Source organism: Amblyraja radiata, chromosome 24 (assembly GCF_010909765.2).
Source record: "Amblyraja radiata isolate CabotCenter1 chromosome 24, sAmbRad1.1.pri, whole genome shotgun sequence".
Classification (NCBI taxonomy): Eukaryota; Metazoa; Chordata; class Chondrichthyes; order Rajiformes; family Rajidae; genus Amblyraja; species Amblyraja radiata.
The window spans coordinates 3,727,141-3,752,593 of NC_045979.1; the positions used below are offsets into that span (position 1 = coordinate 3,727,141).

Genomic DNA, 25,453 nt, shown 5'->3' on the forward strand with positions numbered 1-25,453 from the left:
ACGTCATAACACGGAACCCTATGCCTGAATCAGCCGTTCGAACAGACTATCTTATTGGTCCTCTAATTTTTCCCCATACTCCTGAAATTTATCCCATTTCACTTCTGAGGGTTTTTGAATCAGCCTCCTCTGACCTCCCAGGGAGTGAATACTAGATTCAAACTATTCACTCTGTGAAGTAACATTGGATTCATTTTCTCCTGGATTTCTGACAATAATGTAAAATCTCTGCCCTCTTGTTACTGGTTACTATCGTAGCAATACAAATAGATTGTACCAATCCTGTCAGAGCCTCTCATATTTCCGAACATGGTAACTCTCCTTTTATACCTCTGTTTAACCTTTAAAGAGATTATTCCCAAACTCTATCGTCATTCCCTTGTACTAAAGTCCCTCATTGCACCCAGGCCACTCACTCTTCTTCCCTCTCCCATCAGGCAAAACGTATAGAAGTGTGTAAACCCACACCTCCAGATTCAGGGACAGTTTCTTCCCAGCTGTTAACAGGCAACTGAATCATCTTACCACAACCAGGGAGCAGTGCTGAACCACTTGGTGATAACCCTGTCCCACGGTGTGAGTTCATTCCAAGAGCTCTCCCGAGTTTAAAAAAAATCAAACTCGTGGTAAGCATGGAGAATGAACGTAGCGGGTATGTCGGAGCTCGGGGACGTCTCTTAGCGGCTCGTAACATTAACGGCATGTACTCGGGAAGACTCGCTAACAGCAGGTATGCACCGGAAGACCCGTGAAGATTTTTCAACACCTTGAAAAATGTCGACGAGAGCCCCGAGTACCGACGAGTGGCCATAACCGTAAATCTCCAAGTTCGAATCAGGGCAAACTCGGGAGAGCTCTTGGAATGAATTCGTACCGTGGGACAGGGCTTTAACCCTCTTAGGTGACCCTCGGACTATCCTTGATTAGACTTTGCTGGCTTTACCTTGCACTAAACGTTATTCCCTTATCATATATCTATACACTGTAAATGGATTGATTGTAATCATGTATTGTCTTTCCACTGACTGGTGAGCACGCAACCAAAGCTTTTCACTGTAGCTCGGCACACGTGACAATAAACTAAACTGAGCTGAACTTATCCTGGTGAGGTATCTCTGTGCATTCTCCAAGGTCATTACTTTCTTTCCCAAGATCATGACTTTCTTCAGTGTGCTCCCCAGCCTGGACACAATATTTCATGATGGCTAACCAGTCATTTATAAAGATCTAATTTAACTTCCTTGTAATATCTGTCCTTTTTTGTGTTTACTGGGCTGATGAACACAAGATGAGTTTAGAGTACATTACGTGACGTAGATTGTAAAATATTAACTTCAGAAACTCGTAATGTTTTACATGTTTGACAACTTGTCTTCGATTCTTTCCAATCTTGGTGATCTGAACTTTGCACCTATGGTATCAATCTTTTGGTCAAAATAACCTGTTCTTAGTATTTCCTTGATGTTCCAGACTCAACATGGGGATTCATGCCAAGAAAGTGCTGGCGTTAGTTCGAGAGGATGCTGAACAGAAATATAAGAAGCTACTGACGTGTGTAAAAGATTGGATGAGGTACGTAACTAAAGTGTGTAAACCCATTGCCACCCAGAGCTGACTTGTTTAGCCAAAGGAATAAGTAAAGACCTGTTGGACAACTTGGTTACTCAGATGGGATAAGTGTTGGGAAGGTCTGGTTGGGATATGTGGGCAAGGGTTGGTAATTGATGGTGAGCTGAGATGTTGCAGAGACCATTTGAGATAAGTGACTTAGTGATCAAGGATCATTTTAGTGTTAGCGTCTGACAGTGTTAGCGTAGAGTTGATAGACTGACTTGGAGATGGCGCTAGATCCAAGTTTTCATAAAAGGTCCAAAAATATAATATTGTAGATGCTGTAAATCTAATGCTTCAAGCGCTAAAAATACTCAGCAGGTCAGCTATGCTTCAGGTTACTGAAGTAATGCAACAGATGCTGCCTGATCAGCTGAGTATTTCTTGTATTTACTGTGTTTTTTATGTCAATATGCAGTAATAGGCAACTAGTGGACTAGCAGCGAGTGGATTTCCAATGTTATTGCGTGAAGGTCTCCATACAGGAGAGACCATTCTCTAAAAGCAACGAACGAGAGGTTCTGACAAACCACCATCACCTTATTGTTGAGGAGCCCCAAGAATTTGTGAAAGATTGTTAATAATGTTACATTCATATGGATCATGATATCCACCTTTGACTTATGGAAGTGCCCAGATGTTCTTTCAATGAACTCATGAATGTTGAGCCATTCAATCAATGAACGCAATGGCCGTTGTAAGCCTTTAAATACAGAGGTGTGAAAAGGGAATTAATGCTTGGACCAAGTTAACTGAAGGCACAGCTTCGGGTGGCACAATGACAGAAAATGTGGGATACAAATAGATCAGGATTGGAAAAGGACAAGGATTTCACCAAATTAGAGTCATACAGCATGGACACATGGAGCACATGGGTATAGACCCAGGGTATGGACACATAGCACATGGTATTGGGGGTAGGGTACTGACGGATAGAAAATTGGTTGGCAGACAGGAAACAAAGAGTAGGGATTAACGGGTCCCTTTCAGAATGGCAGGCAGTGACTGATGGGGTACCGCAAGGCTCGGTGCTGGGACCACAGCTATTTACAATATACATCAATGATTTAGATGAAGGGATTAAAAGTAATATTAGCAATTTTGCAGATGACACAAAGCTAGGTGGCAGTGTGAACTGTAAGGAGGATGCTGTGAGGATGCAGGGTGACTTGGACAGGTTGGGGGAGTGGCAGATGCATGGCAGATGCGGTTTAATGTGGATAAATGTGAGGTTATCCACTTTGGTGTCAAAAACAGGAAGGCAGATTATTATCTGAATGGTGTCAAATTGGGAAAGGGGGAGGTACAACGGGATCTGGGGGTCCTCAGTCACTGAAAGTAAGCATGCAGGTACAGCAGGCAGTGAAGAAAGCGAATGGCATGTTGGCCTTCATAACAAGAGGAGTTGAGTTATAGGAGCAAAGAGGCCCTTCTGCAGTTGTACAGAGCCCTAGTGAGACCACACCTGGAGTATTGTGTGCAGTTTTGGTCTCCAAATTTGAGGAAGGACATTCTTGTTATTGAGGGAGTGCAGCATAAGTTTACAAGGTTAATTCCTGGGATGGCGGGACTGTCATATGTTGATAGAATGGAGCAGCTGGACTTGTATAGTCTGGAATTTAGAAGGATGAGAAGGGATCTTATTGAAGATTATTAAGGGATTGGACATGCTAGAGGCAGGAAACATGTTCCCGATGTTGGGGGAGTCCAGAACCTGGGGCCACAGTTTTAAGAATAAGGGGTAGGCCATTTAGAACAGAGACGAGGAAAAACCTTTTCACCCAGAGAGTTGTGAATCTGTGGAATTCTCTGCCACAGAAGGCAGTGGAGGTCAATGTTCTGGATGCTTTCAAGAGAGTTAGATAGGGTTCTTAAAGCTAGCGGAGTCAGGGGATATGGAGTCAGGAGAAGGTAGGAACGGGGTACTGATTGTGGATGATCAGCCATGATCACAATGAATGGCAGTGCTGGCTCGAAGGGCCGAATGGCCTACTCCTGCACCTATTGTCTATTGACACAGCCCCTTTGGCCCAACTCATCCATGCTGACTAAGATGCTCATCTAAGTGAGTCCCATTTACCTCGTATCCCTCTGAACCTTTCCTATCCATGTAGCTGTTCATACGTCATTTAAATGTGGCCACACTGGCCTCAACCACCTCCTCTGGCAGCTCATTCCATATGCCCAGCACCCTCAAGAGAAACAATTGTACCTTGGGTTCCTATTAAATCTTGCCCCTCACCTTAAACCTATGTCCTCTTGTTCTTTATGACCTTACCCTGGGTAAAAGACTGAGCATTTATCCTGTGTATTTCCATCATGGTGTTGTATATCTCTGTAAGATCACTGTGCTGCTGGGATTAATATGGTATATAATACCTGATTAATCTTTCCCAATAGCTCTGACTGTCGAGTTCTGGCAACATCCTCATAAATCTTCTCAGCGCTCTTTCCAGCTTTGAGAAATGGACGAGCTCGAGTGAATGGGAACTAGGGAGGTAATGGTAGACAGAGGGACTGCAGATGCTAGTTTACTAAAAAAGACACAAAGTGCAGGTGTAACCCTGGGTCAAGCAGCATCTCTGGAGGACGTGGATAGGTGACATTTCGGTTTGGGATCTTAGTTTTTTTAATTTAGAAATACAGCGGAGAAACAGGCCCTACGGCCCACCGAGACCACACTGACCAGCGATCCCTGCACACTCTCCTACACACCCACTCGGGACACATTTACGCATACACCAAGCCAATTAACCTACATACCTGTGCGCCTTTGGAATGTGCGAGGAAACGGAAGATCTTGGAGAAAACCCACGCAAGTCACGGGGAGAACGTACAAACTCCGTACAGACAGCACTTGGAGTCGGATCATATTATACCCCAGATGCTGGTTTACACTGCAGATAGACATAAAATGCTGGAGTAACTCAGCGGGACAGGCAGCATCTCTAGAGAGAAGAAATGGGTGGCATTTTTGGTCGAGACCCTTCTTCAGACTCTGACTTCTTCAAACTGAAGAAGGGTCTCGACCCGAAACGTCACCCATTCCTTCTCTCCAGAGATGCTGCCTGTCCCACTGAGTTACTCCAGCTTTTTGTGTCTATCCTCAGTTTAAACCAGCATCTTGCAGTTCCTTCTTACACACGCACCCGTAGTCGGGATCGAACCCGGGTCTCCAGCGCTGCAAGGCAGTAACTGTGCCACCGTGGCCGTCCCTTCTTCAGACTTGTTATGGAGGGCAGAAAGCTGGAAGATTGGTGGGACAGTTCAAAGCCAGGCAAGTGGAAACAAATGAGGGGGATTTGATTGACAGATGGTTGGACAAAACCAGAGATGAATAGACAAGGTGAGGCCATATTTAGAACATTGTGTTCAGTTTTGGTCACCCTGTTCTGGGAAAGATGTTTTTAAGCTGGAAAAGGTGCAGGAAAGATTTACAAGGATGTTGCCAGGACTTGAGGGCCGGAGCTATGGGGAGGTGTTGAGCAGGTTAGGACTTATTCTTTGTAGCGCAGGAGGATGAGGTCATCTTATAGAGGTGTACAAGACCATATATCATTTTACCCAGAGCAGGAGAACCAGAGGACATAAGTTTAAGGTGAGGGGGGAAAGATTTAATAGGAACATGAAAGGTAACGTTTTTACACAAAGGGTAGTGGGTATATGGAACGTGCTGGTGAGGTGGTAGTTGAGGCTGGTACTATCACAGCATTTAAGAAACATTTAGACAGGTACATGGATAGGATAGGTTTGGAGGGATATGGGCCAAACATGTGTTGGTGGGACTATTGTAGATGGGGCATGGAGGTCGGTGTGGGCAAGTTGGGCTAAAAGGCCTTTTTCCACGCTATGTGATGATGAAAAGGCTGGATGATAAGAAGAGAGGTGTGAAATGTAAAGCCAGGGGTAAGGAGATAAATGGAAGGCGATGGTTTTGGGGTGGAATAATAACAGACCATGAACCTAGGATCCTAAGAATATCATAAGATCATAAGAGATAGGAGTAGAATTAGGCCATTTGGCCCAAGTCTACTTTGCCATTCAATCATGGCTGATCTATCATCCCCTCCTATTCCCATTCTCCTGCCTTCTCCCCATAACCTCTGACACCCATACTAATCGGGAATCTATTTATCTCTGCCTTAAATACTGTATATCCACTGACTTTGCCTTCACAGCCTTCTGTGGCATAGAATTCCACAGATTCACCATTCTAATATTTAATATCTGCCCCAATTAATAATCTGATTAAAGACATTTAGGGATAAAAATGATGAATAAGAGAGAAAAAATATATGACCAAAAAATGTATGTATCCAAATGTCTAATTTGGATCTAAAACTACGATTATCTTTTACAGGACTGCCTGTGACATCAGGAAACAACTGAGATCCTTTGGTGAACAGTGTGAGAGCCTCCATTGTGATCTGGAGAACTGTGGAGCTTATCTGAACAATGTATGTACAGTTTTGAGACCTTGCTGAATTCACCAGTTGAATCGTTTTAAAGCATATGAATGATGATAAGAGTTGCTGTCCCATAAAATCAAATTTAAGTTGCCTCCACATCATTATAATTTAAACAGTGGTAGAAATGGCTGGAATACAGAAATCTATGGCGATACTTATTAAAAGGCAAATTCAGCCCATCAAGTCTACTCTGCCATTCAATCAAAGAGGCAGATCTAATTCTCCTCAACCCCATTCTCCTACCTTCTCCACATAACCCCTTACAGTTGTACTAATCAAGAATCTATCTCTGCCTTAAATATATCCATTGGCCCCTACAGTCTTCTGTGGCATTGAATTCCACAGATTCACCACCCTTCTGACTAACGAAATTCCTCTTCATCTTCCAAAAGGAATGTCCTTTAATTCTGAGGCTATGGCCCCTGGTCCTGGACTCTCCCACTAGTGGGAAACATCCTCCCCACATCCACTTTATCTAGGCCTTTCACTATTCGGTAAGTTTCAATCAGGTCCCCCCACATCCTTCTAAACTCCAGCGGGTAGAGGCCCAGCGCCATAAAACGCTCACCGTATGTTAACCCACGCATTCCTGGATCCTGATGTTCACTGGCAATATATTTGGGCTATAATTTGCTGCTGGAGTGTCAAGGCAATAATAGCATTGAGAGTATAACAGGATTTATTGAAGCTCTGAGTATTAAGCTCATTAATTAACGAGATAAAACAGGAAGAGGATGAATTTGTGTTAAATCATATATGGGCAGAAACTTTGAGAGGAGAAGAAAATAATACATTTGCAGATATAAAGATTGGAAGGAATTCAGATTTAACACTGATTTTTTTTTTTTTTGACCGGTGAGGTTAACAGGCCATCATTAACAATGACCATGTTAGTTAATGGATGCTGTATATTGTAGGTAACATTTTGTGATGAGGTTGTTTGGGTGTTTTTATGCAGCTAGAGTAACCAGATCCGTGAGGTTGATTCGCCAAGTCTAGTGGAGCAGTGCAAATCATTGAGCAGTTTGCATTCATGGTGCTTTCACCTTGCTCTCTAGCAGACCATTAATGACAACACCATTACATTCTTCTCCAATGGAGGTGATATGGTATGGCGCTGACTCCTAAAACCAGAAGGTTTCACTTGCATTCCTGGCCTCCCTGCAGCTAAGTATTGGAATACTTGAGACTTGGACAGGAGGGGGAGGAAGAGTGCAGGACATCACACTCCACACGTCTGTCCTGGGGAACAATGAGTTAGAAATAGTGTGAAAGTCTCCTCATCTCGCAAGGAGATAAATCGGCAAATTTGAGCAAAAGCAAGGAAAGTGCAAGATTCAAATGTGCTGGGTGGAACATGAGATATGACCAGTGGCATATGAGAGAGATTCCATTTATGAAGTCAAAATATTATATTTAAATTGCGACCTGTTCTGCTGTAAGAATGGAATGTAGAGAGTGAGTGGTTGAGTGTTGGAATTTTATCCTTGTTTTATTTGGAAACTAGTGAAATTTAAATAGAAATTTATACATTGATCAGTCAAACATTAAAATATTTGGCAGAAATAGCTGTAACTCCCACACTATACAAATAAATAGCTCCTAATATTGGAGCTATAAATGTAATAGTTTTCCATGTCTAAAATTGATCAAATTGTTTTCCCAATGTACTTTTAATACATAAATTTTAAACTGTTGTGAGTGGGAGAGTGGTAATAAAGATGTCTTGCTTTCCTCTGTTTTGGTTCCAACTGTGGTGCTGGATAGAGGGAAGAGGTCCCTTCAAATGTGTAAGAAGGAACTGCAGATGCTGGTTTAAACCGAAGATAAACACAAAAATCTGGAGTAACAGTGGGTCAGGCAGCATCTCTGGAGAGAAGGAATGGGTGACGTTTCGGATCGAGACCCTTCAAAAGAGAGTCTGGGGAAAGGGAAACGAGAGATATAGACAGTGATTTAGAGAGATGTAGAGGAAAGTAATGAAAGATATGCAAAAAAAGTAATGATGACAAAGGAAACAATGACTTCCTTGTTAGCTGCGGCCTGGGTGAGAACATGTACAGATAATAAGACTCAACAAGACTACTTTGAGGCTGCTACAACTTGGGTGGGGGACGAATGGGAAGGAAGGGAATGCAAGGGTTACTTGAAGTCAGAGAAATCAATATTCATACTGCTGGAGAGATGAAAAGTGAAAAGCTTTTACAAAAAGCAAAAAAAAACTATGTTGGAAATCTGAAACAAAATGCTGGATGCAGCGGGTTAGGTAGCATCTGTGGAAAGAGAGACAGGGTTGAAGACACCTGTCAAGAGTCTTTAATCTGAAATAAATTTGTATTTTGTTTCACAGATGCTGTCTGACCTGATGAATGTTTTCAGCAATTTTGTTAAAAGCTCTCAAATCTGCTTGACCATCCCTGTGTCATTTTTAGTCTATTTAATCTCTTGCAAAGGATCTCATCTCCAAGCCTATTATATTGAAGTGTGTAGAACCCAAAGCACTTTGTCCTCTCCTCTCTCTTTCCCTTTAAGCTTCAAATATTCAATCACCTTTGGCATGTTGTTATGTCAGATGTGTGAGGAGGTCCAGTGTGAACTACAAACTTTGACATGGATGTTGAGCTTCCTAGCCTGTTTCATACATGTTTTATATAAATAAGGAGTAGTGTTGGAAGATAGTATTGCTTACAGCGCTGATGGCATCTTATTTAATTTCCCAACTTGCATAATGCTTCCAAATCTGTACTTTCTTTCTTGATTGCAGATGTACAATCAGATTCCCTTGAAGGTCGAAGGAGACCAATCCACCACCAAATCAACAGCTTCAACTGTCTACCCTGACCAGAAATGCATGGAAATGGCCATCAGGTGGGGACCAACATGTCTGGAGGAGTGAAGGAAAACATGAGATTTTGTGCAGAATGTATCAATATAATGTTGCATGGATTTATTAACTGATTATTGTTTCAATATTTGTCCATGGCATCTTTCAAATCAATTCCTCGAATTGGGGCAATGGGTATAAGAGTCAGGAAGTCATGATGCAATTCTGTAAGGCTTTGCTCAGGTTGTTCAGGCAGCATTTGCGTGCAGTTCAGGTCGGCTCATCACAGGAAGATTTGTAGTGGGTACGGAAGAGGTTTACTAAAATGCTGCCTGAATTAGGGGCTGTTAGTAATAAGGAGAGGTTGGACAAACTTGGACTGTTTTCTGTAGGAAGGAACTGCAGATGCTGGTTTACACCAAAGATAGACACAAAACCTTGGGGTGACTCAGCGGAACAGGCCGTGGGCTGGAGAGCATCTGTCCAGAGATGCTGCCTTTCTCACTGAGTTACACCAGCATTTTGTATCTATGTTGGTTTGTTTTCTCTTGAACAGAAGTTTGGGGAGGCCTGATAGTAGTATATAATGTTATGAGGCATAGATAGGGTAGAATATCAAATTTCACTGTAGTTGGTTAAATGACAATAAACACAAACTTGAGACGGTCAAAACCTTTTTCCCATGGTGGAAATGTCAGAGTGAGCTTTAAAGTGAGCAGATATGCAGGGCAAGTTATTTACACAGAGGTGGTGAGTGATGCCCCCGTCCCACATAGGAAACCTGAACGGAAACCTCTGGAGACTTTGCGCCCCACCCAAGGTTTCCGTGCGGTTCTCGGAGGTTGCAGGTGGTTGCCGGAGGTTGCAGGTATTGGAAGCAGGTAGGGAGACTGACAAAACCCTCTGGGAACCGCACGGAAACCTTGGGTGGGGCGCAAAGTCTCCAGAGGTTTCCATTCAGGTTTCCTAAGTGGGACAGGGGCATGACTGTGACACACTACCAGGGATGATGCTGGAGGTGGTACAATAGTAGTATTTAAGAGGCTTTTAGTAGGCACATGGATATGCAGGAAATGAAGGGACATTGATCAGGTAGACAAAAATGCTGGAGAAACTCAGCGGGTGCGGCAGCATCTATGGAGCGGAGGAAATAGGCAACGTTTCGGGCCGAAACCCTTCTTCAGACATTGATCAGGTACAGGCAGATGAGATTAGTTAACTTGGCATTATATTCGGCAAAGACATTGTGATCCAAAGAGCTAATCCCTATGTTGTGCATTTCTGCGTTGGATGTACTTATGCGCTTGTCACTCCTCGCCTCCCTACAGAAATCTGCAGCTGTCTAAAATTCATATGTGTCAGTTTATTATGTTTTGATAATATGCAGCTGACCCTCAATATTTGAGTAGTGGTGTTACATGTAGTAGTTCTGCAAAAGAGGATTTGCAGAAACCGAATGCATGTGCAAAAACTGTAAATAATGTGAAAAAACGTAAAGGAAAAAACTGATATATTGTGCATTTAGTAGAGAGATTGTTGAGAGATTGGGAAATGTTGGTGTTCAATTCTCCTTACGTTGCTCCTTGTACACATCTCATTCGTCATCATCGGCGGTCACTCGAAACAAGTATGACTGTCCTCTCTATGGAGGAGGCCTGTGCGTGACTTTGTTTAACTTGGGGAGACTGGTGCACAGACAGCCACCACATGGTCCTTGACAGATCTGCGTCAGGATCCAGTGCCGTGGACCCAAGATGACATGGGACCCTTTTCTGCTGCAGCCTTCATCCGCCTTCCCAGCTGTTGTGACGCTCCACTAAGGTCAGCCATCGTCCTCCGCCTGTTCCACCATTGAGGTCTTGGTTGGATTGCTGTTTGTCAGGGACCTCCCCCTCGAACCTCACCGCCATGGGTGGCCCTACCAGGAGCAACGCTCCAGACGGCATCGCTCTCAGGATCTCAGGACCACACAAGCTTCTCCACCACGACAAGGTGACAATCCACGGAAGAGTACACATATCTGTGAAGGCTAACATGCACTAGAGGGCAATTAGAAAGACAATTGAAATGTTAACCTGAAAATACAAAAAGCTGTCTGCTGGAAATCTGAAACTAAAACAGAAATGTTGGGAAAATTCAGCATGTTAGATAGTGTGAGCAAAAAGAGAAACAATCTACTGTATGTTTTGTGTCTGCAACTCTCCATCAGAACTGTGGATGGCACAGTGGAGCAGCGGTAGAGTTGCTGCCTTACAGTGCCAGAGACCTGGGTTTGATCCTGACTATAGGTGCAGTCTGTATGGAGTTTGTACATTCTCCCTGTGACCACATGGGTTTTCTCCGGGTACTCTGGTTTCTTCCCACATTCCAAAGATGTGCAGGATTGCAGGTTAATCGGCCACTGTAAATTGACCCTCTAGTGCGGATAGAACTAGTGTATGGGTGATTACTAGTCGACACGGACTCGGTGGGCCGAGGGGCCTTCTCCCACACTGTACCTCTAACCTAAACTAAACTCTGTGAAACATGAGCCTTGGAAAGCATGGAAGATGAAGCAATTGTGCCCTCTATATTATGCCCAGGGTTTATCTCCTTGAAGCATAGAAGGTTGTATCTCTAAACTTAACTGAGAAAGAGAGATGCAAGTAGGTTTTCAGTTGGTGGGAAGGTAGGAGAGGAATTATTAAAACAAAGGGTGTCTCAGTGGTAGCAAGAGTTAAAATTGGGACAGCAATCAAGCTAGTTGCTTTGAGGCCAAAATAGCACGAAATTACTAGACCTGTGTAATATGTTGCTAATGGTAACATTATTACTCTACCGTAGTCCTACAGTGTGTGCCTACTAATCACATTCTTAGTCCTAAGGCCATGCAGCAGAGTAGGAGCTTGTTTCGTTCATCATCTCCAGGGAGGTTCTATCCAATTAGTCCCCAGTTCACTGCTCTTCTTCGTTCTTTACATTTTTTAATTCATTTTTTTCAATTATTTTGCGAATTCTTTTTTGAAAGTTATGATTGAAGCTACTTCCAATTGCTATTTAGTTTTTTTTTAGTTTAGTTTAGTGATACAGCGTGGAAACAGGCCTTTGTCCCACCGAGTCTGCGCCGACCAGCGCTCCCCGCACATTCTCACCACCCTACGCACACCAGGGGCAGCTTTTTATATACTTATACAAAGCCAAGTAACCTACGAACCTGTACGTCTTTGGAGTGTGAGAGGAAACCGAAGATCTCGGACAAAATCCACGCAGGTCACGGGGAGAACGTACAAACTCCATACAGGCAGCAGCCATAGTCAGGATTGAACCCGGGTCTCTGGCACTGTAAGGCAGCAACTCCACCACTGCACTATGGTGCTGCCCTCTATTGATCGCAACATTGATGTGAACTCTGCAAAGGGGTCATCCTTGATACCGTTCATTGAAGGTTTAAAGATTCAGGTGTGGAGCTTTGAAGATGTTTCTTTTCTCAACAGGATGAAGCAGCTGAAGCAGGAGATAGAACATGTAACGAAGGAACTCCAGCAGAATAACATGACCATCCAAAGGTGACCATGACCATTCATCTTCAAACTTGTTTGAATGCATTGTGAACACTGGAGCGATGAAGCCAGAGTGCTGATTCCAGTCTTTCATGTTGATACCATCCCCATTCTCCAGACAGACTCAGGCTTATCTAGAATGCTTAGCTTTGATATTGATTGAAGCCAGGCCAGGCCTACCATTTTCATGACTAAACCACCTGTTTCTGCCCTATCAGCTCTTTGCCCTGAAGCCCTTATCTGTGCTGATATAGACTTACAGGTAAATATCCTAATGTTTGGAGATACAGTGTGGAAACAGGCCCTTTGGCCCACCGAGTCCACACTGACATAGGATCACCTGTACATTAGTTCTATGTTACGCCTGTTCCACATCCTACACACTGGGGGCAATTTACAGAAGCCAATTATCCCACAAACTGCATGCCTTTGGAATGGGGAGGAATGCGGATCACCTGGAGAAAACCCACGTGGTCACAGGGAGAACACATAAACTACACACACATGTCACCTGTACTCAGGATCACCTGTAAGCCAGCAACCCTACCTACCGCTGCCTTACTCTGCTGCACCAATGCTTTCTGGCCGGGTTATTTTCAATGACGTATACTTCAGTTCATTTACATCTCTGCTGCTTATACACAAACAAACCGTTCTTGATCATCACCATTCCCTTACCAACCAGTGTTGGCTCTCAGTCCAAGAACATAATCAACCGAAGGTGGAGGCCATTGTGCTCACGCTAGTACGTTGAAAAAGCTATCCATTTCCTCCCGTTCGTTCACACACATTTTGTGTCTATCTAAATATTTTGAAATGTTCTTCCACCTTAGATGTAATAACTACTTACATTTTCTATATGTACATGGACTATATTTCTGGGTGTAACAATCCTAAATATATTATACATTACTGGCTAGAATGCTCCCCTATATTGTGCATAACAACAATGGGTGTTATGTTTCTGTAAGTATTTTGTATTAGCATTCTGTGAATGTCGTGTGTTGTTGGATTAAATAACCTATAATAGGCATAGAATAGAGTGATAGAGTGTGGAAACAGGCCTTCAGCCCAACTTGCCCACACCGGCCAACATGTCCCAGCTACACTCGTCCCACATGCCCACACATATCCCTCCAAACCTGTCCTATTCATGTGCCTGTCTAACTGTTTCTTAAATGTTGAGATAGTCCCAGCCTCAACTACCTCCTCTGGCAGCTTGTTCCATACCTCCATTATAGCACACTATGTGTTGCAGGACAGAATATGTGTACTGTATTGTGTCACTGAACAGTGCTCCCATGCTCCCCAGAGATTCACCAGGGCTCCGGCTTGCAGAAAACCCACTGGCCCCCACACTTCCCCGATTGGCACCGATCCTCTGGTCACCAGGGCCTCTGTTCCTGCACTCCCCCCAGAAACTTACTGAGTTTACTTGAGGGTTTATTAAAATACAATGCAACATCATAGAAAAGGGTGGCATGGTGACGTAACAGTGGAGCCACTGCCGTACAGCACCAGAGACCCGAGTTCGATCCTGACTACAGATGCTTGTCTGTATGGAGTTTGTACGTCCTCCCTGCGTGGGTTTTCTCCGAGATCTTCGGTTTCCTCCCAGACTCCAAAGACGTAAAAATGTATCGGCTAATTGGCTTGGTAAAATTGTAAATTGTCCCTTGTGTGTGTGTGTGTGTGCGGGGATCACTGGTCAGCGTGGACTTGGTGGGCCGAAGGGTCTGTTTCCGTGCTGTATCTCTAAACTAAACTAAAATACTAATTTAAAATGTTGGGCAATTAATATGAAGAACAGCCAGAAAATCTGCCATTTCCACAAGATCAAAGTCCCAAATGTGCCAGATGTTTTATTATCTATTAGATTAGACAATGTTATTTTTGACATGTTCGAAGTAACTAAGTGTATTTTTGTCACTAGCCTGAGTGATGGTCAGAAACCTCAAGATATCTAAGGTTTGGGCGTTGAAGATGAGATACAGGAGAGAAGGACGAGCCAGACAGTTGTACTGTGACTTTATAAAACATCACCATGGGACGGACTGGAATCCCACTAAAAACTGGACATGTATTTGTATTACTGAAGAATGCCGAGACAAAAGATTCACACTTCCTGTTTGAGTCGTCGTGATATAAACTGAGCAAAAATGTTAGGAACCCATTTTACCTTTCTCCCAGTTTAAGGATATGTAAAAAAATTGGGAATAATGGGAAATGCATTGGATATGTAAACAATTCTAGAAAGTGTGTGTGTGAACGAGAGCAAGATCGGAACTTATGTCTAATTTAAATTTGTGTGTATATTTGTCATTCCAAATATTTTGACCCATTTTTTCAACTTTGGGAACCAGTGTGGACAGAAGGATCCAGAGTTGTTCTACTATTCAGTATGATCAGGGGCTACTCTTCTACCTCAGTACCTGTCCTAGTCTTTTAATGGACAGTGCAGTCCTTCCAGAAATGCTACTTGACCTGTTGAGTTGCACCAACACTTTGTAAATTGAATGTCCACAGATCTGTTGTAGCTCTAATGATGCAGTGCCTGAGGACGCAAACAACATCGGAGATGTACTCAAGTCGCACCTACCTTCACTCAACAACGTTGATTGCCTTACTGCTGAAGAAGATTGTGTCTACTGGATCACGGATCCCCAGTCCCTGGTTGCTGTTTGACCCTCTGCTCTTTTGGCCACTATCATCAGTTTGGGTTCACAATTGGGGGCCAACACTGCCATGCCTTCAATTCCACATTCCAAGAATTGAACTGGAGAGCTTTGTGCCAAGTTGGCAGATTGTTAACACATGGTGCCGATCAGATAACGTAGCCCACAATCAAACCAGGACAGCGCTGATCTTTATAGCAAAAACTGCATTGGGAAAAGTACATGAAACAGATTAAGGCCATTCAGTCCCTTGAGCCTGCACTGCTATTCAATCAGATCATGAATGATCTAACTTCACTTTTTTCACTTTTGCTCCCTACTCCCTTGTTAAAACAGAAAATAACTTACGATGATTTAAAGACAACATTGGAGTTGATAGAAATCAGGACAAAAATGCTGGAAATGCTCAACATCTGAAAGGAGAGAAACAGCTCCACCAGAAGTGGAACGAGGTTAGAGATGTGACGGTTTTGGGGATTCTGGTTACTGGTCGAGGTAAATTTTTCAACAAGCCGAAAAATTTACTGCGAGTAAAAATTGGTCGGCATGGAGAAAATCGATGCTTTTGAACTCGTAGTGCAGTGGTAGTGGGGTCACCATGTCGTTGGAGGTCGTCGAGGTAGCCGTAGGTAATCTCCTTTGCTGACCGGGCATTTGGGGATTCCTGATGTGGGAAAATGGAAGAGAACGGAAAAGAACAAAAGGGCTAGGGAGATGAAATGACAAATGGATGATGGTTCACAAGCTGTAGGAGCAGAATTAAGCCATTCGGCCCATCATGTGTACACAACCATTCAAACATGACTGATCTCTCTTTCCCTCTCAACCCCAGCTTCCTGCCTTCTCCCCATAACCCTTCACATCCTTACAAATCAAGAACTTATCAATCTCCACAGATTCACCACCCTCTGACGAAAGAAATTCCTTCTCATCGCCTTCCTAAATGAACATCCTTTAATTCTGAGGCTATGACCTCTGGTCCTAGCCTATCCCACCAGTGGAAACAACCTCCCCATATCCAGGCCTTTCACTATTCTGTAAGTTTAATTGAGGTCTCCCCTCTGTGGTATTATGGAATAATAGTGTAAGGAATGCAGTAACGGCATCCGGCCTGAAGTTGGTGCTGTGGGCGTAACCGGATGTGACGTGGTTACCGGGGGGTGTGTGAGGGAATGCCCGGGTATGCACACGCGCCTGCTGCTGCTGTACAGCGTTGCTAAATAAAGACAGACTCCGACTCCGATTACGTCGTTGTACGAGCCTTATTATAAAAATAACTTGACACCCTCATCCTTCTAAACTCCAGCGGGTACAGGCACAGTGCCTTGAAGATGGGAATAAATTGAACACATCTCAAAATCTACTCCTTAACTATGGTTTAATAATAGCAAAAAAATTAATTCTTAAATTTTGGAAGGGTACATCAATACCAACGCTTAAAATGTGGATTGCAAGTATGTTGGACATCGCTCATCTTGAGGAAATGCGATTCCTCCTAATGGATAAATCAGACCAATTCATAACGAGTTGGTCTCCATTCGTCGTTTTTTTGGAATCATATGGTGCAACACAATTGTAAAAAATAACTGTTTCAGGACTGGACGAGGGTTGGTCAAGATTATAAATAATGATCTCCTTTTCTTTTTTATTTTATTTTCTTTTCTCTTCTCTCTCTCAACTTTCTTCATTTACTCGTTTTCTTTTTTCACACACTATATATTTCACATCTTTCTATCCTTTACTATCTAACTTCTTTTTCTTATTCTAATCTTTTTTCAGTGTAACAAAAAAAAAAAAAGAAGTTGTACATAAAATGTATTATGAAAATATATATTAGGCACTTTGGTGCCATATGACTGTACTTACTTCTAATAAAATAAAATATTAAAAAAAAAAAAAAAAAAGAAACACTCATCATATGTTAACCCAACCATTCCAAGGATCATTCTCGTAAACCTCCTCTGGACCCTCTCCAGAGCCAGCACATCCTTCCACAGACATGGGGCCCAAAACTGCTCACAATACTCCGAATGCAGTCTGATCAGCACCTTATAAAGCCTCAGCTTTACATCCCTGGTTTTGTATTCTAGCCTTCTCAAAATAAATGCTAGCATTGTATTCACCTTCCTTACTACCGATTCGACTTGCAAATTACGTCCCCATGCACCTCTGGTTCCTGAATTCTCACCCCGATTAGAAAATACTCTACGCCTTTATTCCTACTACCAAAACGCATATCTGCCACTTCTCAGTCCACTCTCCCAACCTGTCCAAGTCCTTCTGCAGAATCCCTGCCTTCTCTACACTACCTGCCCCTCCACGTATCTCCATATGTGCTAATGATGCAACAAAACAAAGTGGAACATCTGAAGGCTTCAGAGCCTAAGAGATGGAAGTATAAATAATAGAATCATTATAAACAGATACATTTGGGAAAGGGGAAGAGAGGTTTTGATCTGAAACTGTTGAACTTAATGTTGATTAAGTTCAATAATCGAAGAAAAGTTCTTCTTCAACTTGAACTCAGTCTCAGCATTTCCAAAAAAATGTCATACAATTTCCTTTAAGGGCCTGGCGACCTTATTTGCGAGTTTAGGAGAGTTTGCGCTCACCCAAGCCCGTAGCATGGCCAACACATGGTCGTAGATGGTCACTGGTGAGTCTCCTTCATGGTCGAGAGGAGTTCCCGCATAGTGGTTACTACTAGTGGCCTCAGTTTGGTCGAGGAAAGTTTTTCAACAAGCTGAAAATTTTTCTGCGAGTAAAAATTGGCCAGCATGGAGAAAATCAATACTTTTGAACTCGTAGTGCAGTGGTAGTGGGGTCGCCATGTCGTTGTAGGTAGTCGAGATAGCCGTAGGCAATCTCCTTTGCTGACTGGGCATTTTAATTGGCTCATTGGGGGGGAAAAAACGTAAGCACGAGTTTTCAGAACCAAGGAAACCCGATAGGTAATGTTAAATGCCTGCTAAACTTCACAGCTGTGTATCTCTGGCTTAGTAAAAGTTGTCTGGTTTCTTAAAAGTGTCTCCACTCCTTCTCCCCCCCCCCCCCCCCCTTCTCCCTCCTTCACCCCCCCTTCTCTCCCCTTCTCCCCTTCCTCCCCACCCGCTCTGTTAAAGGACTTACCGTACACTTTGCCAGCCACCTTTAACCTTTCTGTTCACCGCGGGTATCACCTTGGCTTTGCACCGTGTGAATTTCAGACAGCGCTCCCCCACTTTCCCTGGCCCCCCGCCTTTGCGATGTGTGTGTGTGTTCAGTGCCAACGGTCGATCCAGCTCGCGGTTTTTCTGGCGAGTGCCCCCGAGCTTGAAGGTCGCAGACAGTTTGCTGAAAAGTCACGTAAGTGGGACAGGCCCTTTAGTTTTTCAGTTTAGTTTTTTTAGTTGAGAGATACAGCATGGAAACATGCCGTTCGGCCCACAAAGTTCACGCCGACAATCGACCACCCATTCACACTAGTTCTATGTTATCCCACTCCCCACACACTAGGACATTTTACTTACTTAGACTTAGTTCCTCCCACATTGTTGAGCCTCTTTTCCTTCTTCCCTCAGGTTGCCGTGTCATTACTATCTTAGGTGCACGTTGCGGTGACATTCTGAGTACATGTCCTGCAAATTTCATCCTGCGTCCCTCCATGTCCTGGCTGAGAGGGTTTGTTGCAGTTTCCTGGACATTTTACAGAGGGCCAATTCACCTACAAACATTCAGGTGTTTGGTATGTGGGAGGAAACCCATGCAGTGACAGGGAGAATGTGCAAACTCCACACAGACTGCACCTGAGGTCAGGATCAAGCTGTGGTCTTTGGCACTGTGCGGCAGCAGTTCTACCAGCTGCACCATTGTGCTGCTCATCCAGTAAAAAGAACACCATATACTGTAGGCACTGTATGTTCTGGTCGCTATTGCCCAGTTAGCAATTGCTGAGGGTTGGAAGGGAGTATTGCATTTTATCCAGGCCTTTCACAACCTCAGGATGTTCCTGAGCGTTATATGCAGAGGGAATTGTTTTTGACATGTTTTTCCTTGCTTATTTTAATATGGCTCTTTAAAAACACATCTGATTGGCCATCAGATTGGTCATACGAGAGACAGGTGGACAAAAGTGCTGGAGAAACTCAGCGGGTGCAGCAGCATCAATGGAGCGAAGGAAATAGGCAACGTTTCAGGCCAAAATCCGAAGGAAATAGGCAACGTTTCAGGCCGAAACGTTGCCTATTTCCTTCTCTCCATAGATGCTGCTGCACCCGCTGAATTTCTCCAGCACTTTTGTCGACCTTTGATTTTCCAGCATCTGCAGTTCCTTCTTAAACATCATAAGAGAGACACCTATGTCAGACCCCTATTCATAGACTACAGCTGAGTCATTCAGAGCCGGATATCAAATAATGATGAGATGGAGTATAGGAAGGAGATCGAGAACCTCATGTCCTGGTGTCGAGCCAACAACCTTTCTCTCAACGTCAGCAAGACAAAGGAGATAGTGATCGACTTCAGGAAGTGAAGCGGTACACATGCCCCAGCCTGCATTCATGGTGCTGAAGTAGAGAATGTTGAAAACTTCAGATTCCTAGGAGTCAATATCACCAACAACTTCTCCTGGACCACCCATATTGAAACAACGACCAAGAAAGCACACCGACGCCTCTACTTCCTTAGAAGGCTTGGGAGGTTGGGCATGTCCCCTACAACTCTCACCAACTTTTACAGATGCACCATAGAAAGCATTTTAATCAGGATGCATCACAGCTTGGTTTGGGAACAGCTCCATCCAAGACCGCAAGAAATTGCAGCGAATTGTGGACGCAGCCCAGACCATCACACAAACCAACCTCCCTTCCATTGACTCCATCTACACCTCACGCTGCCTCGGCAAGGCCAGCAGCATCATCAAGGACGAGTCACACCCTGGCCACTTCCTCTTCTCCCCTCTCCCATCAGGCATCCTACCACAACCAGAGAGCAATGCGGAACTATTATCTTACTCTTTGGTGACCATCGGAACTTCCTTCATGGGACTTTGCTAGCTTGCACTAACCTTGCACTAAAGGTTATTCCCTTATACTGTAAATGTACTGTAATACACTGTAAATAAACTGTATGGCTCGATTGTAACCATGTATTGTCTTTCTGCTGACTGGATAGCATGCAACGAAAGCTTCAGTACACGTGACAATGAACTAAACTAAATCTTTCCTGAAATATGATTAAACACCCAGTGTTATATGTTTTATCATTTTGTTCCTGTGAAGATCTTTACAATGTTAAAGATATGTTGAACAATCCTTGTGCACTGGCCCTAGCCTGTTACATTCACCACTACATCGGTGCTACCTCCTACACCCATGCAGAACTCACGGACTTCACTAACTTCACTGCCAATTTCCATCCTGCAATCAAATTCACTCTGACATCTCCCGTGTCTTGATCTCACAGTCTCTATCACAGGAGATAAACTATCGTCTGACATCTATTATAAACCTACTGACTGCCACAACTATCTAGACCACACATCTTCCCATCCTGCTTTCTGTAAAGACTCTATCCCCAACTTCCAATTCTTCTGTCCACGCCGCATCTGCACCCCCAATGAGGTGTTCCATACCAGGACACCGAAGATGTCCTCATTCTTTGGGGAACGGGGGTTCCCCTCTCCCATCATAGATGAAGCCCTCACTAGGTTCTCCTCATCGATATCCGGCAGCTCCGCTTTTGCTCCCCCTCCCCATAGTCGCAACGGGACCGAGTCCCCCTGATTCTCACCCTTCACCCCACTAGTCATCACATACAGCACATTTTCGCCACCTCCGACGGGACCCACCACTAACCACCTTCCCATCTCAACCTCTTTCCACCTTCCGCAGAGACCATTCCCTCCGCAACTCCCTGGTCAACTCGTCCCTTCCCACCCACACCCTCCGCACGTGCGTTCCCCTGCAACCGCAGGAGATTCAACACCTGTCCCTATATCTCCTCCCTCGACTGGCCAAGGACCCTGGCAGTTCTTTCAGGTGAGGCAGAGGTTCACCTGCACCTCCTCCAACCTCATCTACTTTATCCGCTGTTCCAGGTGTGGACTCCTGTATGTCGGTGAGACCAAGTGCAGACTGTGATCGTTTCGCTGAACACCTCCGCTCAGTCTGCCTGGGCCTAATCTCCAGGTTGCTAAACATTTTAACTCCCATTCCCACACTGACCTTCCTGTCCTGGGCCTCCTCCATTGTCAGAGTGAGGCCAAATGCAATTAGAGGAACGGCACATATTTCGCTTGGGCAACTTACAACCCAGTGGCGTGATAATGTTTTCTACAACGTCACCCTTGCTTTCCCTCTGCCTTTGTCCCGGCCCCACCCTAGTTCTCCTATTCATTTCACTGTCCTCCTGATTAATTTTACTGTTTGTATGCCTCGTTGTCACCCTCCCCTCATCCAACAATGAACCGTTCTACATCTCCTTGATGATCGTCTGCTTTGATCTGTACTCTTCACACCTTACATGTTCTTTGTACCCTTCCATATATCGTTTCCCTCTCCCATGACACAGTTTAAAGAAGGGTCTCGACCCGAAACATCACCCATTTTTTCCATCCATAGATGCTGCCTGTGCCGCTGAGTTAAGGGCCTGTCCCACTGTACAAGCTAATTCAAGAGTTCTCCCGAGTTTCCCCTGATTCGTACTCGGAGAATTACGGTAATAGCCGTTCGTAGGTACTCGGGGGGCTCTTGTGGACATTTTTCACACTGCTGAAAAAACTTCACGAGTTTCCGCGTTTCCCAAGTACCTGCCGTTAGCGTTACGAGCCGCTACGAGACACCCACGAGCTCCGACGTAGCCGCTACGTACATTCTACGCACTTAGTTTGATTTTTTTTTAAACTCGGGAGAGCTCTTGAATTACCTCGTACAATGGGACAGGCCCTTTACTCTGGCATTTAGTGTCTATGGTCATCTATCACCTTGCCAGGCTTTGTCCCACCCCCACCTCTCTTTCCCAGCTTTCCTTCCCCCTAATTCAATCAATCTATTTTGACCTAAAAGTCGACTGTCCATTTCCTCCACAGACAGAAGGTATTTTGTGGTTTTATGACTGTTGGCAGATCAATTTCCCTCCTGGGATAAATAAAGTTCTATCGTATCGTAGACTTCAGCATTTTGTATTTTGCTCAAGATTCCGGGATCAGCAGTTTCCTGTGTCTCCGTCGACAAAGATATACAGTTCATGAAACACAGAGGCATCTTTATAGCTGCTCTCTTTCCAACAACCGCTTGGAACTTTCTCTCCACTAAACCTGCTGTACTCTAACAGGCAGTTAGTTGAATGAACCCATCCTTCAATAGATGGTAGTATTTGAGGAACCATTGCTGTACACAGATGGATATGACACGTGGGTTCATCCTTTTAAAAGTCAAAAGGTAAAATACTCAAGTAACTACCTCGTATTTGGCTAGACAAAAATGCTGGAGAAACTCAGCGGGTGAGGCAGCATCTATGGAGCGAAGGAACAGGTGACGTTTCGGTTGAAGACCCGAAACGTGACCTATTCCTTCGTTCCATAGATGCTGCCTCACCCACTGAGTTTCTCCAGCATTTTTGTCTACCTTTGATTTTTCCAGCATCTGCAGTTCTTTCTTAAACACAACGCCTAGTATCTGGGTATCATTTTGGCTCAATTTTTTTTAACATATTTAAGTTTAATGTTTGATTGAACTGCCGTTCTTAAGAGTTCATCACAGTTTGAAAAACTATTCCTCCCAAATTGTTCCTGAACAATTGCTAGTGTATCAATGACTGATATCGCTTTGTGGTTTTTGCTGCATAAATGTACATTCTGGTTTCTCCATTTTCTTCTTTTCTCTGATAATTGAGCCTCATCAGTGGTCTTCCCAAGATGGTAACCTCGCATTGATATGCGATGGCCTGCTCTGGTGATCAGCTGGTGTGTGTATGTCAAGCGATCACTACCTTCTGGCACATCTAAGGTGAGATTCATCCACAACAAATCTCTGACTTATCACGGCATTAGGGGTGCCAAGAGGGGTACCCGATGAGTTTAAAGCAAGAAATCAGACAGCTGCGGGCTTTGAGTCCATGCTCTTCTGGTGGACAAGTGTATGCCGTGGTATGGGAAACGGGATGTAATCTGTTGAAATTAAAAGAAGAGGCTGAACAGTCAAATTCCTCTTCACCCTCATGGAATTTACTTGAGAACCTACCTCCTCCCTATGTAAGTCCACCACCCGAAGTAGCGCCGCCAATTCTACCCCTGCTATCATCTTCTTTTAGACAATAGACAATAGGTGCAGGAGTAGGCCATTTGGCCCTTCGAGCCAGCACCGCCATTCAATGTGATCATGGCTGATCACCCCCAATCAATACCCCGTTCCTGCCTTCTCCCAATATCCCCTGCCTCCGCTATTTTTAAGAGCCCTATCTAGCTCTCTCTTGAAAGCATCCAGAGAACCTGCCTCCACTGTCCTCTGAGGCAGAGAATTCCGCAGACTCACCACTCTCTGTGAGAAAAAGTGTTTCCTCGTCCCCGTTCTAAATGGCTTTCTCCTTATTCTTAATCTGTGGCCCCCAGTTCTGGACTCCCCCAACACTGGGAACATGTTTCCTGCCTCTAGTGTGTCCAAGCCCTTAACAATCTTATATGTTTCAATGAGCTTCCCTCTTATCCTAAACTCCAGAGTGTACAAGCCCAGCTGCTCCATTCTCTCAGCATATGACAGTCCCGCCATCCCGGGAATTAACCTTGTAAACCTACGCTGCACTCCCTCAATAGCAAGAACGTCCTTCCTCAATTTAAGCGACCATCAAAACAATTGATGTTTTGGCTGCAAAACATCAATTGCTGGAGGAACTCAGCGGCCAAGCACATCCGTGGAGGGAAACGGACAGATGATGCTATGGGTCAGGACCCTACAGACTGAAGTTATGACTTTGAGTTAGCAATCACTCTCTGAACAGTTGTAACGTGGGCAATTGTGCCGACACACGAGACTGCACATGCAACAACCAATCTGTTGGAGGAACTCAACTGGTTGAGCAGAATCTGTGGAGGGAAAGATAGGGAGATAGTTTGGCTTGAGACACGACACCTCATATGAATATTGAATCTTCCAATTTCAGATAACTCGTTTTATCTGTTGTGTTCTTCTGTTCTCTCCCAGTTCACTCCTCACCCAAACATTATTGCACCCTTTCCCATCCCTCCTCCTTCCCCCATTACCCCTTTTTCTCCTCCTCCCTTCCAGGTTCCATCCAACATGGACCCAGACAATGTCGCCGTTGATCCCCACTGCCTCTTCTGGTTCTCATTCTACTTGCCTGTCACTTCTCCCCTCATGGTTCCCACCTTCCTTCCTTGCTTATCAAGTTGCAGCACTGGTAGTCTTTGTGTTCCCACTTATCACCCTCCTAGTTTTGTCGTTCAGTTTAGTTTATTGTCATGTGTACCAAGGTACAGTGAAAAGCTTTTTTGTTGCGTGCTAACCAGCCAACAGAAAGACAATACATGATCACAATCAAGCTACCCACAGGGTACAGATACAGGATAAAGGGAACAACATTTGGTGCAACATAAAGTCCAGTAATGTCCAATTAAAGATAGTCCAAGGCTCTCCAATGAGATTGATTGTACCTCAGGCCCACTCTATAGTTGTTGATAGGATCATTCAGTTGCCTGATAACAGTTGGGAAGAAACTGTCCCTGAATCTGGAGGTGTGCATTTTCACTCTTGCCTGAAGGGAGAGGGGGGAAGAGGGAGTGACCGGGGCGAGACTCATCCTTGATTGTGCTGCTGGCCTTGCCGAGGCAGCGTGAGGTGTAAATGGAGTCAATGGAAGAGAGGATGGTTTGTCCGGGCTGCATCCACAATCCTCTGCAATTTCTTGTGGTCTTGGATGGAGCTGGTCCCAAACCAGGCTGTGCCGCATCCTGATAAAATGCTTTGTAAGACACATCTGTAGCTGGTGAGAGTTGTGTTGGGGACATGCCGAACATCCTAAGCCCTCTAAGGAAGTAGAGGCATTGGTGTGTTTTCTTGGCAATTGCTTTGATATGACTCGTCCAGGACAGGTTGCTGCTGATATTTACTTCCAGGAACATGAAGCTTTCAACCACTATCTGTGTATCCTCCGCCCTTCCCTCCCCCCACCTGACTCCATTTGTAATTTCTGGTTTTTTTTTGTCTGTCCCTATCATCAACCTTCCTCTATCTCCCAACTTCACTCCATTACATGGCTGCATCTGGCCCAGGGTCCTGACCTGAAATGTCCACTCTCCATTGGGACGACAGATGGCACAATGGGCTAAGTGCTCGGCTGGCA

The 25,453-nt window shown here is 44.4% G+C and overlaps 1 protein-coding gene across 1 annotated transcript in view; it reads left to right on the top strand.

The window, feature by feature from the left end:
* LOC116986702 (serine/threonine-protein kinase TBK1-like) overlaps positions 1-15,943 on the top strand; it is a 71,397-nt gene extending 55,454 nt beyond the window's left edge. The window contains exons 17-21 of the mRNA XM_033042278.1: positions 1,471-1,572; positions 5,972-6,068; positions 8,845-8,948; positions 12,378-12,449; positions 14,377-15,943. Coding sequence (XP_032898169.1) covers positions 1,471-1,572; positions 5,972-6,068; positions 8,845-8,948; positions 12,378-12,449; positions 14,377-14,410 — 409 coding nt within the window. The 3' untranslated portion in view covers positions 14,411-15,943. The remainder of the gene's footprint in view (positions 1-1,470; positions 1,573-5,971; positions 6,069-8,844; positions 8,949-12,377; positions 12,450-14,376) is intronic.
* Positions 15,944-25,453: the final 9,510 nt, after the last annotated feature.